Below are 14,894 nucleotides of genomic sequence, written 5' to 3'. Positions count from 1 at the left end.
CATTGCGCATGTAAAACATGGCGCCCTCCGTAGGTCAAAAAATGTACTAAATATTAGATTTTGAAATCAGTGGCAATAATATACTGTATGTGTTTCTAATAACATATTCTAATAAAAGGGAACAATTTGGGCTTATTAGAGCCTATAAGTCTTTGAGGTTCCCTTTAAGAAGCAGCCTGGGCAGCAATCAGGTGCCAGATGATTCTGCCAGTCTTCATTGGCCCATCCTCCAACTAAGCCTTCTAAAATTCTTGACTAATTCTTGTTTTTTGCCATCAGGACACCCACCTAGCCAGAACCTAAAAGCCACCTGCCACAGCCTGCTTCATCACCCAGTCCACTGCTGAGCACCTTCTTGTTTTCCAATAATATCCCTTCACTTTTCATCTGGCTTCTGGTCGCAATTTGGTCCGAATCAACTTTGCCTGCCCTGTTATAAACAATTTTTGTCTTAACTTGGCACTGAGGAGGTTGGTGTATGCTTAAACCGTTGTGCGACAACGTGTTGGTTGCACTGTGCCTGTCGCCAAAAGCAGTTTTATGTTCATAACAACCTTACGTCGCCTTACGTTGAAGTCTGTGAACCCCGAACAACATCCGGTTAGTATAACGTAAAATAAATAAAAGACTTAAATCTCGTAATTTTACAGTTTTTCTCCCAATATTACTCCAATGTCCTAATATCACACCAAAACCAGTTTTGTGTTCACACGGTCGTTACATCACCAAAAGTTGAGTGTGTGAAACCAAACAACTTCTAGTTCAGGTAACGTAAAATAAGTAACAAAACAACTTTAATCTCGCAAGATTACGATTTTTCTCTCGTAATATCACAATTTTAACCTTGTAATATTCCAATGTATGACTTAACTCTTTTAATATTGCAACTTTAATCTCATAATATTTCGACTTTTCTATCGTAATATTACAATGCATGACTTCTTTCTCGTAATATTGTGACTTTAACCTTATAATATGACTATTCTTGTAGTCCTATGTTTTTCCTTTTTTTGGACTTGTTTTGACTGGATATTGAGGAAGTTTCCAGCTCTGGCAACTGAAGTAATGTGGATGAGAAAATTTTTTTGATTGGATGCTTCCTCGTCATCGCTGAAATCCGTGGCAGAAAGATCAACCCAGCCTTCTTCTCTTTGGCGTGAAAATTCTTCGCTTGACATCATTGTGCGCGGCCTCACTTGTCAAACTGGCGACATCGCATTGCACCTGACGCATGTCGCCGGTCGCGAGGCCACCTGTCGGTCTTCCACATACGACTAAATTGACTTTGCATGGTAACCCATCATGTAACAAAAAAAACTGTGGATTGGCAGCATCTCTGAGTAAATAGCCCTTAATATTTGGCCAGTCAGAAGGCAGCTAAGAGTTAAATGTCCTATTTAACTTTAGGAGTCATACACCAGTCTTTTCTGTCCTTGGATGTTGATCGCTGTCAACCGCAATGAATGAGTTAGCATGACTACTACGACGTTGCTGTCCTTTGGAAAGGAAAGGATAACATTTTCAACGAAAGATATTGTTATAAATTATAAGCCTGGAGAGGCCACAGGCCAAATTTGGCCATATAGAAATGGCTGCAACTCCAAAAAACATGGTTTCTCCAGGCCTGTCGGTATAGCCTAGCAGTAACAACTGAAATGATCTGTGAAAAAAATTCTGCCTTATCTAGACCAGGGGTGTCAAACTAATTTTGTTTCACGGGCCACGTTTATGGCAGTTAGATGTCATGTGGTTTACTAGTTTACTTTCGCCAAATAAGTTAACTTATTGGCGCCATTCGCTCTCCGACTCAAAATGGATTTGGCATCAAGCGACCTTCCAGTATGAGTGAACTGGATATTTGTTGTTGTCAATGGCATGCAGGCAATAAGTTAATTTTGCATCACTTCCATGTAATTTTAAGATACTTACGGGTCACTTCCTGTAAATTTTGGATAATTTCCAGTTGATTTTTTGGGACATTTTGGACTGCTTCCTGTTGACTTTGGGGCATTTCCAAGCGACTTCCTATCCATTTGGTGTCATTTCCTGTTGGTTTTGGGTCACATCCTTGTTAAGTCAATGGCTGCCATTGGTGGTGCTAGACGCCCAGTCCATTTTTACTAGGACAGGGTGAATGAACAAATGTAACCGCAGACATGTAAGTGAGCCAAGTCAAAAAAAGTTTGATTTTGTATGTACAGTATCAATGAGCTACAATGTGCCTGACAGGCAGAACAACCCCGCAGGCCGGATCGTACCCTGTATTGGGCCGTACATTTGACACCCCTGATCTAGACCCATCTTGTACCTTCAATTTGATTGTAAAGAAACAACTTCGTCTCAAGAAAAACAACCAATGATAGACCGAATCTTCACTTCAACACAAGACTAACAAATAAGATAAGAGTCAGGTGTCCCGATGCACATTTTCAAGAGTCAAGCTCGGAGGAGTTTGTCTTGAAGTAAAGGCAGATTTTGGAATTATAAGCTAGACGAGCGGCGAACTTCCCAAAAAATAGCAAATAGCGAACAGTTCTTGAAAAAACAGGCAGAGTGCTATAGTTTCTAGTTGTTTACTCCCATCCGACCAATTCATCTAAGCAATCAACATTTGAATACGAACAGGACAGAAACACACGTAGACAGACATGAGAAGCCTCACTGGCATATATTTTTTTATCCTCAACGAAAAATGACTTTTATTTCTGTCTGCAACTCCCTGCCTCTCCCCAACCATCACGCATCCTGGTGGTGGTGTCGGGACAGCTGCGGGACTGGAATGGCCACATGATGCCTGTTTGACTACAGACGCATATAAATGTTGTCCTTTAATCATGATGTCAGCAGCCATTGGGACTGAATGCAAGTAAAGGGAGCGTGACTCAAAGCACATAGCAAAATCTTCCACCAATTCATAACAATTTCAGTCCGTTATAGAAAAGCCTTCAGACTTCTGCAAGAAAGCTCTTGCGAACTGCATGCTAGCCTCCTCCAATTAAAATGGAGTGAAGGTCCATTACCGTCAATGGCAGTGAATGAGTAATCATGTGATTGGTTCATTTTAAAGACATGTACAGTTTTGGTATTTTGCAAACATGTGCAACCACATTAGCTCAGTTTCATCTTGTTGGAATGAGGGTGTGTAATTTTTTATATGCACGTGCAGTTTTATGCTCGCAAGTCAAAGGACAGGAGAAAAATATAGGTCACTCGTGTCTGAAGGCACAATTTGTTTAAAAATATCATTACGAAAAATTATATCTGAAATGTATCCTGTTGGAAGTAGACTGCATGTCAATAATTTTCCATCTATCCTCACTCATGGCAAAGTGATAAGAATTCTATCACAATGTTTCTCAAGAGTGTGGTGGGGGCAAAACGTTAGAGATCGCCCCTATCTCCAACCTCCTCGTATTGGCGCTCTATCACGATGATGTGTGCGCCCCCCTTTACCTACAAGCGAACAAGAGCATCCTCGTTCAGAGGAAGGGAGGGGGGGGCAGATGAAGTTATGTCGCGTTTTGATGTGCAAATCAAGCCTGGAGAAATATTCAACAGCACGTGTGGATGATGATCTATGGCGTGTCCGCCATAGAATAAGGAAATTACCAGAGAAAATGATATCGATAAATTTTCTAAGTATAAACGTTGATTATGTTTCGATTTTCATTCAAGAACGAAAGAGGCCTTCCTCGTGTGGGAGAGAAAAAGAGAGAGAGTTGTAAATGCAAGCGGAGCCCTGAGGTGCAGCATTTATGTAATGCGAGTGTGGAAATGAACTGGGTAATTTATTGGAAAACACAAAGTCAGGAAGATTGGATCAGCACCGCCTATCCGAGGGCTCCTATCCATCAAGTTCCAATTAACAAGCTAACCATTGACTTTTAATGGCTTTCCAATCTACTGCCCTGATAGACTCATCAATTCCTCGGGGAGAAATTAAGAAAATCGACCGCCAAGCACCCATCACCCCACCCCTTCTAAGACTCCCTCCCTGCAGGCGCGTCACCGTCATTCTTCACGGCAACTATATGTCAAATTAAAAACACAATTAAAATTTAAACTGTTCCAATCAGACGCGGCCTTGCAACCTATGTTTCACTTAATGGAGCCTTGATGAAAATCGGATGCTTGCTTTCCATCAAGACGTTGGGAGTTCTTTGCAAACAAGGTTTTGCACTATGCATGCGTGCTCGTATACAAGTGACGTTGGTGCGTTTTCTTGCATTGTAAATCCACGCGACGCGCGTAATTACGCACGGATTTTAACTCATTGGCTATATATAAACCAATTCATTTTGACTGGGGGGGTTGGCAGCGATCATTGTCAACCCTCCCATTTAAAATGGATTGGACGTCTATCGTCGTCAATTTCTCTGGAAGGTGATATGGCTCAGCAATCATCATTTGTTTTTGTTGTTGTTGTTATTGTTTTTGAAATTATCGAGTGGTAATTTTCCCCCTCCAATTTATGCGCACATCAAGGTCATCATCCGCAGATTTGCGCCCGCAATGTGCACGCATGCATGCACGCAGACGCGGCCGGGTCGATATACACTGCCGCGGTTGTGCCGGAGGAAGGGGAATAATGCGGGACCACTAATCTATTCATTTGCGGTAATGGAGTGGTGAACGTGCGTGGAGCGTGCGCGTCGATAACGACGACGATGATGATGATGCGACTGCAGCATATTGTTTCGTCATGAGGTCATCATGCGACGTTTCGAGCAGTATCATTATTAGGAGGAGTCTACGCGAATTGACAATACTTGAGTTGAAGTATGACGTGCAGCTTACATGAGGGTCTTCATAACGGGGTCCTGAAAATATTAGAAGTTAAATTCGGAATTGGGGATACTTTATAGCTATATATACTATTATTATTATTGTTATGTATTTATTTAAAACTGATGTCACATCCTTGAGCAAATTTGCCGAAATCACAGAAATAATAAATACAAATAAACACTTTCTCGAAAACGAATTTATTATAGTTTTTTTTTAATGTAGAATATTGTGATGCTAAAATAATTATAAAATGAATATTCTGCATGCAAAAAACGCAAATTTAAAGAATGCATGAACTGAATTCATTTGCAAGAGGAGGGGGGGAAAAGCATAATATTTTCCTCAGTGAATTTGGATGCTCGAATTTCTGTCTGACTGTCGTTGGCTGTTTCGTGCGGCCTCACGTGTCAGGTGACACTTGTAGGATCGTGTGTTACAAAGTACCAGCTCAATAATTCAGCTCAAATATTATCTTCAACATTTTGTTCTTCGATAAATCGGCTCCGAAATGGTTTAAAATTTTTCGAAATAAAAAATATTTTTTAAAGTGATTCAAATAAAAGATGAAATGCTTGAAATACAAAGAAAAGCTGTGGTTACACACACAAACACACACCCCCATCCACACACACACCACAAAATCGCATAAATAATGCCTTCTCTTGTGACTACAATTGAGCCGATTATTTTTGACAGGCGGCAATTATACGCATCTAATATAATGGAGCATTTTCACGCCAAATGTACTTTCACTTAAAATCCTGTCTGTGAAAAGTGATCGAAATTCAAATACAAAATCACCAGCGATGCAGAAATGTGGACTAATCCAATATAGTGAGAGAATATTCTCCATTTATTTCACCACGTGGTTCATCAGTACAGTAGCAAAAGAAACAATGTGTGCATGTGTTTGTTTTTTCTGTACAAAGAAACAAAAACAATTTCATGACTCCTCGTTAATTAAATATATACATTTATATAACTTTATACAGCATGGAGTTGAAATCCAAACTAAAACTATATAATTTCACACACAGGAACAATCACGTCATTTACAGTTGAGAGTGTCTTGATTGTCACCTGTCACGAGCTCTTTGCCAAAACAAAAAGTACAAATTATTATTAATCGGAATAATGTATTGCACATAATGGGTAAAAAAAAAAAAAAAGAAGAAGAAAAACAGTGAAATATAATCAAGCCGATGGGACTTATTTGGGCTGTAAACAAGGTTGTTTAGGTCACAGTGTAAAAAGCAGAACTTAATATAGTCGAAATAAAAAAATAGACACTCTTTAGGCAGTGTAAGCAGGTAGACTCCTGAGGTGGTGGTAATAATAATAATAACAATAATAATAATAATAATAATAATAATGAATTGTCGAATCACGTGTAAACCCTATTCAACAAGAGGTCCCTGCAGGCCTTTTTCTCCCTCTTTGTTTCTTCATCGAGTATAAAAATATGAAGTCTTTTTGTGATTTTTTTTTTTTTTTTTTTCCCCCCTGCTTTCAGACGGGTCTGAGTAGCGGCACAGAGGTGACGATGGGGTGCGAGTAGTAGACGCCCGGGTGCGGGAAGGTTAGCAACGGCTGACTGGCCGGCACGCTAGGGGCCGCGCCGGCGCCCTCCGACGCCGAGTTCTCGTGGTAGAGAATGGGCACTCTGACTATCCTCTGCGCGGCGGCGTGGCTCAAGTTGGCCGCCTCCAGCTCGGCGGCTAATTGCCGCTTCCACTTGTTCCGGCGATTTTGGAACCAGATCTTCACCTGCGTCTCGGTCAGGTGCAGTGATGCTGCCAGGCCGGCGCGCTCCGAGCTGCTCAAGTAGCGCTTCATGTCGAACGTGGACTCCAGCTGAAAGACTTGGCTGCGGGAGAAGACGGTGCGGGTCTTCTTCTTTCGGCAGGGCTTCTTGTCACCGCAGCCGTCGTCGCCGCCGTCGCGCTTCTTCCAGTCGTCCACTTCGTCTTTCTTGGCCTCCTCGGAGTCACTCTCCTCCAGGATGATCTCGTCGCCGCTTTTGCTCGCCGCGCGCTCCTCGTCTTCGTCGTCATCCTTGCCTTCCGGTTCGGATTTGAGCACCAGCTCCGGAGAGTCTCGGTCCGTTCCTGACGTCGGGGACGAATCTCTGGCCGGTAGTTTGTCAGAGGCTGGATGCGGGGAAACGTGCGGAGTTATGAGCACGGCCACCACACATCGAAGCAACATAGCAACGTCATCACGTGGGCGGCGTCGTTTTACATTTTTCTATGAATAGATTTAATTAGTTGTCATTTAGACTTTTTTAATCACCATGTTACTTTAAAAAAAAACAGAAGGAAAAACGCATTTATACAAAGCACTAAATATATTAGCCTATACAGTTAAAACGCCTATGATGTAACTCCGTTATATTAACATTGATTTTAATTACTGTTTAATATGATAACGACACATGTACTATCAACCCCAAAACAAACACTAAATACAACTTTACTTTTATGGACGGGACTCAATGAGAAAAATTCGGAAGAGGAACAATCAAAAATAAATAATACATGCAATTATGTCTTTAATATAACAATTATAACGCTGAAATAGTGTACCAAACCATTTGTCATGATAATTTTCTTCGATTTGAAAAAAAAAATCCATTTGCTTTTTAATACTTTTTAAATTCAATTATTGCGCTGTATATTTACCATTACATCTTATTAGAAATTAGTATAATTGCCCGAGTCATAGTTGGGGTTTTTTTTCTGGCTGAAAAAAATACAAATCAAACAACAAAAGCAAACAAGATGATTCCAGTTGCCTCGATTCAACTTTTGCGTGTCACCATTACAATCTTTTTTTTGTTTGTTTGTTTTTTGTATTTTGTTGCCATTGTGACGGCAAATTAAGATAATTCTGTTCAGGAAATAATGGAGTATACTGGATTTAATGTACATTCTGCGTAAACGCCTCAAATTTTTCTTTTTATCTTTCAATCTTTCTGTGTATGGTCTATCGATCTATAACAGACATAGCTTGTTACCTTCACTTCTGTGGATGTGCGCAGAGGAGTTGAGGGCATAGGGGTACCACCACGCCGAAGTTCGCTCCAGATAGTGGGCCGGCAGCGTGAAGCGCTGCGCAGGCAGCTCAAAGCGAGGGAAGGCATAGTCAGCCACCTGCGACAGGGAAAAGCCCCCTGCCGCCGCCGCCTCCAGGGCCGCCCGGTGGGCCGCCAGCGCCGGCGGCGGAGGCTTGGTCTTGTTGGGTGGCTTGCTGTCGCAGTTGAGCAGGTTCTTGATGAAGAAGGGCGAGTCCTTGGCTGGAGCCTCCTGCGTCGTCTCGGGCATGGTGGCGGACGAGTGTTTTGGCCTTGTTTTTTTGCTTCGTAGTTGTTGTTGTTGTTGTTTTTTTTTTTTTTTTTTTTTTTTTTTTTTTTTTTTTTTGCGAGGGCTGAATTTCACTGTCGTGAAATCAAACTACAGCACTAGAGACGGGACACGCAGGCGTGCCAAATGGATCATCCCGGGCTCGAACGCCGAACCACGAGCCGGTGTGCAGGCGCGTGATGCTAATGACGAAATAAAAATGTCATCCAAGTTAAATGCGGAAAGTACAGGCGATTGGGCTCGTACAATGGCAAATGGGATTAAGGCAGAGACTTTGAGGAGGGACGAGGAGGGAGGGAGAGAGAGAAAGAGAGAGAGCGAGGTGGAGGTTGTGGGGGGGGGGGGGGGCACCCTCCACTCTTAGGGCGCGTGCGCGCGTACCTCTCTGTTATTGCTCTCATAAAATCCCGTTAGGCAGCAAATGAGCAGCAGGCTGTTAACGCCAAAAAGAAGAAGGTTTGGACCCCAACGCAATATAGTGAACACGCGCTCGCTCAGTCATTGGCCAATTCAATAGGTACACCCATATATTCTTATGACAGCCAACAATGGTGAAGCAATCTTTAGGAAGATCATTATACTCAGTTTGAGTTTTAATGACACTGAGAGAAAAATAATAATATTTAGGGTTGTTGATTTAAGAAATGCTATTTTGGTTGGTTGGTTAGTGTAGTGGTACATTCGCCAGGTGCAGGCAGCGTTGGGTCGATTCTCACTCAGTGACGGTGTGTTTGTGAATGCGAATGCACCCCGACAAGATAAGTGCTGAACGTGGATGGATGGATATTTTGGTTAAAACAGTAACGGCTATTAGGAATAGCTGTACTATAGGGTCCATACATGGTCAAAATAAAACATATTTTTAAAACCAAACATGTAATTTTGCTTGATAATATTATAAAACAGGATTTCCATAATCGGAATGCATAGTTTGGTGCTCTTTGCAAAATTCAGGTGAACTCGATGTATAAGCTACATAATAATTATATTCTTCTCTGGCATTTTACAAATGCACTGGATGAAGCTGTTTGGCCCCTAACAAAAACCCAAAATGATGAATATTTATTTTTTATGCTAGGGAAGTATATAAATATGAAACATTAAGACAGGGCGACAGTGGATAACATCACACGATTCAAGTGTTCCTATTTTGTGGTTGGTGAGTAAAAGGCTCCTTTTAAATTCAACCTCTAATATGCAATATTTTCAATCATATTAAATCAAGTGGCTAATACGTCAAAAAATTTAATTTTAATAGGCAACATATTAAATTTTAGAGGTTAAAAGTATGCAAAGTGTTTCTGTTCCTTAAAATAATTTAGGATGTACTATATATAAAAACATAAATGGTATGTATACAGCCACTATTCACAATGTTACACCACAGGCCGATTAGATTCATATTTCTCATTCATTGATTTTTTTTTTTCACCCACCCTCTATATAGTGAGGACCACTTCCAAGGTTACACGGTCATTTATTCCTCTCCAATCGATGTGTGCTTAATTCCGTCGGATTGGGGCTCCTTGTTGTAGTGTGCTATGAATATTCGCTCATTGATATTAATTGACTTGTTCACAAAAAAAAAAAAAAAAAAAAGTGGACAAAGTGGATAGGAAAGAGCAGGGAGACAGCGCCCTCTGTGTGGCGAGAAGTGGGATTGTGAGCCTAGACGTGTACTGTAAAATGTACAGTAATCAAATAAAGAAAAGGTATTTGTTTCACAAATGCTATTCCTCTTAGTAATTGAATTAGGCTGGTATATCCGTATTAGTGATAGTACTTATCACACCCAAAAAATGTTAAAAAGGGGTATTGTGCATCAACTTGGAACTAATTCAACTGGCTTGCATATCTATCACTATGGCCGCCAATACACACTAAAAACTATACCATGACAATATTTGGACAGTGAGGGTTTCAACTCAGTTTTTGTTTGACTTTCAAGGCGGAAATTGTTGGTTGAGCTCCAAAACACACAACATACGGAGCATACAAAAGTTAAAATCAGGTGAACTTCGTGAATTGGCTTCAATAATTACAGGCTCTATCAGACACATTGATTCGAGAGACGAAGGCCGCATAGATATTGGAGCACACGGGCCTCCGGCTTGAACGCCATAAGTCTATTTTTGTTGCTCCTCGGGTAGGTTAGCGTGACTTTTTATTTTATTTATTTCAAAGCGGCCAGATATTGATTATTTCACAGAGAGGTGGGGGGGAAAATGACAAATGGCAGCGGAGAATGACTCGGTCAGCAGGTTCTATTAGAGAAATGATAGTGTTGCCGGCGCTTGGTTAAAAGCTCCAGTTTAGATACTTTATAGGTTTACATCCATCACAGTCTAATGACCTGTTTGATGAAAAACACGCGCTTGGCTGACAACGACCGCGTGCAGCCAACTTTGCACTGTAATTGCCTCCATATTAAATATAGATTTTTGTTTTGATATCTTGTGAGAATTCCTTCTGTGGGTGATGGGGAAAATGTGGCGAAAGCTTGGGAAGGAGAAACACAGGGAGTATGATGTTCATAAGGTGGAACCAAAGGAGTTGAGGGTTTGAGTATATAGCAGAACGTATTTAGAAACATTAAAATGTGTGTGTGTGTGTGTGTGGGGGGGGGGGGGGCTGGGTAAGAGATCTGTTAAAAATCTAATTTTGAATCACAAGTAAACATGTGCCAAATACTGCTTTCAAGGTATACCGTGGTATGAAAACGTCAAGGTTTCAAAACAGAAAAAAATTTCAGTCACCGTCCTCAAGGTATTAGCTATTTTTTTATGTCCTAAAAATGCATGGAGAAATCCCTCGCTTGCAGCTGTAAGGCTCAACCCTCACCCACCAGTTGTTGCTAAGTGTCAGCTGTGCTTCACGTTGGCTGGAGGAGGTGGAACTCCTGAACATTTTTCCCCATCGAAGAAAATGAAATCGCTGGTATGGGAATACTTCGGCTACAGAAAAATTAGACGGCCACAATTAAGAGGAGGAAGGCCAACCCACATGTAAAACATGTTTGCAGAGGGTGGCTGCTGAGGAGGCAATCCCTCCAATATGATTTCACATTTATCCAAAATTAAATGTTAGTAAACCAAGGGCGTAGATTTGCATAGGGACGGTAGGGACATGACACTAGCAACTTTTCGGGATGCTCAAATTGTCCCCACCAACTTTTAAGCAACCTTATTGGCATTATATCATGAGGTCAGTTATTTAGGTAATTGAGATTGTCTTTCCATATGCTGTATGGATAGACTTGTCCCTACTATTATTAAGTGAATTACATTCATTATGTTCAGGCTGACATTTACCCTTTTCACTTGCTGAATGTGCCAGTCCATTTTTTCCCTCAAACACACGCTTGATTGGTTGATGACATGACCCTTACCCCCCACCCACACACACACGCACCCAGAGCCCAAACAGATATACAACATGTCGACAACATGCCGCCTCCTCTGCCCCCTTTGAAGACGAGGGATATTAGAATTTTATTTCGTCCAGCAGCAACAGCAACCACTGTAATTAATGTAAAAAGACGTCAATGTTGTGGAGGAGGGGAACACATCCCTAATTTTGCTACTGAAAGTCCCACCTGCATCAGAGTTCGCATAACATTAAACTGTATGAACTTGATAATCTGCAAAACTCGAGTAGGAAGCTGCTTAGAGAGAAGAGTCTTTCAGTATGTTTTCTACTGTTAACGTTAATTGTGACAAATGTAGTGAACTGAGGTTTAACCCCTTCTCCAAATTTTCATTTTTGTTTTATTTATGTGGTCTTAAAGCAGCCCAAAGGAGCTTTTATTTTTTGAGTTTGGTTGTGTTTGTGGACAAAAGCATTACTGTTTTACTTGAAGGAAAGTCCCATTTTTATTTATTTTTGGTATTCCCGAACTAAGAAGTTTTTTCAGTTGTATTTAATTTCTTTAATTAGACAGACAATGTTGAGTGGTCTTAAGACAATTGTATATTTCTTGCAAACCTGGATGATTAAGAAATTATTGTGTATGTTAATATAATTTAAATTCTGTTCAAATATTGCAATTTAAATTTTCCAAACCCCCCCAAAATCCAGACATTTATTCTAGACGTTTTGAAAAAAAATTTTTTTGTAGTTTTTGAAAACAAAGGTCTGAATCAAACGATGTATCACTTGAACTAATACATATGAAAGTTAGTGTAAGTCAATACATATTTATTTTGCATTGATCATTTAGCCTATCAATTAATTTGGTTCATATTTGTGAGAAATGTATCCCTGACCCACGTTCACTCAATCTATTTGTTCTTATTAATGTCCCGTCCCCAGCAAAAAGTATACATGTGGGTTACGGTGTTATATTGTCCCTACCAATGTTGAGACCAAACCTACGCCCTTGTAGTAAACACTGCCATGAACGCTTTCCACCAGCTACAAGAGTTAACTCCAGCGTGTGTAATGTGTCTAGCGGTGATAAAACGTGATGATTTTTTTCTCTCTGGTGACTGTGTGTTGAGAAAGAGTGTGTATAATGTAAACATGATACGAGTCATACGTGCTTTTTATGGAAAATAATTTTTGTTCTGATGGTAATAATGTTGAGCTGTGGCTGTGGGTTTAGGCTCACCTAAGGGCTGCATTTATTTTATTTAGATTTTTTTTTTTTTAAACTTAACATTATACGACGTTCCAATTTGCTAATATGTTTTGAAAAATAAAAATCATGTTCATTGGAAAAAAGTTTTTTTTTTTTTTACCCATATACTGTATGTCAAAGTAACATATTTTAGAGCTGTAATTGCAATACTGTGAAATACCGTCAATATATCATACCGGCACATGCCTAATCACAAGAATGTGATAAGTGTCTTTAAGTAGAAAAGGCCCCACTGTTAAAGTACAATCCAACATTAAGATCAATCAAATAATTTAAAAGCATAAACTAAAAGTAAATGAAAAAAAGAGTACACACCCGTCCCGGTTTAAAGTCCGATAAGGTGATATAAAAAGAGGGAGATCATAGATAAGATATACTGTATACAGAAGAGAAGATACAATATATAAAAACAAAACCTTTATTGACATTAGCCTGTACAACTTAAGTTTTTCAAACTGGATAATATTTTAAATATTTTTAAGTCGAGTTGTGAAAGTTATTGGTATTTTTCAATTACTAGTATTTGTTATTTATCTTAGTCTCTTTTTTTTTTTTTTAAATCAAATAATGGTATTTTATTACAGGGCTATTTTGCCTTTTTAATACCAATCCTAAATACTGTACATTTACAGAAAATAGGCATATCAAACCTTTTATGTTCACAAGTATATTGCTTCGTAGACAAGCTCGTATGTCTTGGTGCACTTGTAGAAATGAGTAAAGTTGACAAAAATGGCCACTTGCGCAGTGACTACAATATCGATTGTAGAAGGCAACGTGCCCCTTTTGTCCTTCGTGCACTTTTAACTGGGCCACTCCTGTCGGGACGAGCCATTAAACCTGTGAAGGCCACGCAGAGATTGCTTCGATTTAAGTATTGCATTTAACTTGTAAAGGAATTGGTGGCCCTTCGCTGACCCGACGCACTTTAATTGGGATTTTGCAGGTATCGATTGGCGAGTGGCCGAGCGGATCTTGAATTACGGCCCGATTAGCTTTTACCGCGGCTCCTTGCGACGGTCAGTCGAAGGAGTTCAATGTCTTGTAGGGCTGAAACGCTTCAGCTTGATTGCGGGAAATTGGGTTATTTCCTGTGGAAACAAAAAACATGGATTGAAGAGGCCAGCCATGAGGCAAATTTATACAGAAGTATTGTCTTGAAATGTCATTCATAGGGCGGAAAACACAGACAAGGCTGAAAAAGCAGTTTTTAAAAACGTTTAAAAAGGTAAATACATGAAAAAGAAAATCTCGAGCACTCCTTGGTGTCTGCAATTTCTGCATCATGACCCTTGTTATATTACTATGTTTCACCCTTAAAATCCCCCAAAAATTCAGCTGTGGCCATTCACACTTGTGTCTTCTCACTCAGTGATACATGCTACATGGAGTTTTTGGATCGAAACAAGGTTAGTACGCGATAATATCTCGATAACATAATGGCGTCTTTAATTATGCTCTCTAATGCTCTCACCTACAGTTACGGTTTTGCTGTTTAAAAAAGAAAAAGAAATCAATGCCCTCCTTTTCAAAATTTTTCTTCCCCCCAAAAAATGAGATTTTAAACTTTCCAATAATGTATCACACATGCATATAGGACAATTTTGAAATTTTGGCCAAATTGGGGGTCTCAGAGTGGAACCTCAAGTCACCGGAGTATTTTCCATCATAGACATTTGCACTTTCTCTATAGCTTGTAGTAGTCAATTTTAACTATATTAGTTGATGGTTAACTCATTTAATGCCATTCATTTTCAAAACAGAGCTTTTCATATTGCCAGCCATTTTAGAGCATTTTGACTGATCTTCCTGTTCTGTAAAAATGTATACCCACTGAACCTAACAAGAGAAAGCATAAACTCACTTGTTTCTCTGGGGAAAATAAGCTGTTTTGTTTTTGTTTTTTTTGCTTTTTCCCATTGTTTTTTTTTTTTAAACAAGAATCTAAGAAAAAAAAGATTGAGCCACAAAATTTGTCTTATCGACAAGTTTGCTGAGCGAAAATTGGGCGGCGCCATCTCTGACATTTTCTTCTCCTGGACTTCAGGTTTAGACAGAACACCATGAATTGCGGTTGAAGAAAACAAAGTTTTAAACTGCTAAAT

General features: G+C 39.9%; 2 protein-coding genes across 4 annotated transcripts in view; one reads left to right on the top strand and one right to left on the bottom strand.

Moving 5' to 3' along the window:
- Positions 1-14,894, top strand: part of ikzf5 (IKAROS family zinc finger 5) — a 264,268-nt gene that overhangs the window by 209,894 nt on the left and 39,480 nt on the right. The window lies entirely within an intron of this gene.
- On the bottom strand, positions 5,656-8,387 carry hmx3a (H6 family homeobox 3a). The gene is made up of 2 exons (XM_057848808.1): positions 7,805-8,387; positions 5,656-6,938 (listed from the first exon to the last, which is right to left on the bottom strand). Exons 1-2 carry the CDS (start codon positions 8,109-8,111, stop codon positions 6,298-6,300), a joined length of 948 nt encoding a protein of 315 aa, XP_057704791.1. The 5' UTR covers positions 8,112-8,387; the 3' UTR covers positions 5,656-6,297.

Source organism: Corythoichthys intestinalis, chromosome 10, assembly GCF_030265065.1.
Source record: "Corythoichthys intestinalis isolate RoL2023-P3 chromosome 10, ASM3026506v1, whole genome shotgun sequence".
In the NCBI taxonomy this organism is placed as follows: domain Eukaryota; kingdom Metazoa; phylum Chordata; class Actinopteri; order Syngnathiformes; family Syngnathidae; genus Corythoichthys; species Corythoichthys intestinalis.
The sequence above is the reverse complement of the archived record's forward strand: the minus strand, read 5'-3'. Positions and strand labels throughout refer to the sequence as shown.

Bases quoted from the DNA above. Each gene is read 5' to 3' on its own strand.
- hmx3a (XM_057848808.1), bottom strand. From the start codon at position 8,111: ATGCCCGAGACGACGCAGGAGGCTCCAGCCAAGGACTCGCCCTTCTTC. The intron at 6,939-7,804 runs GTAACAAGCTAT...CCCCGCATCCAG, and splicing joins GCACATCCACAGAAGTGAAG to CCTCTGACAAACTACCGGCC.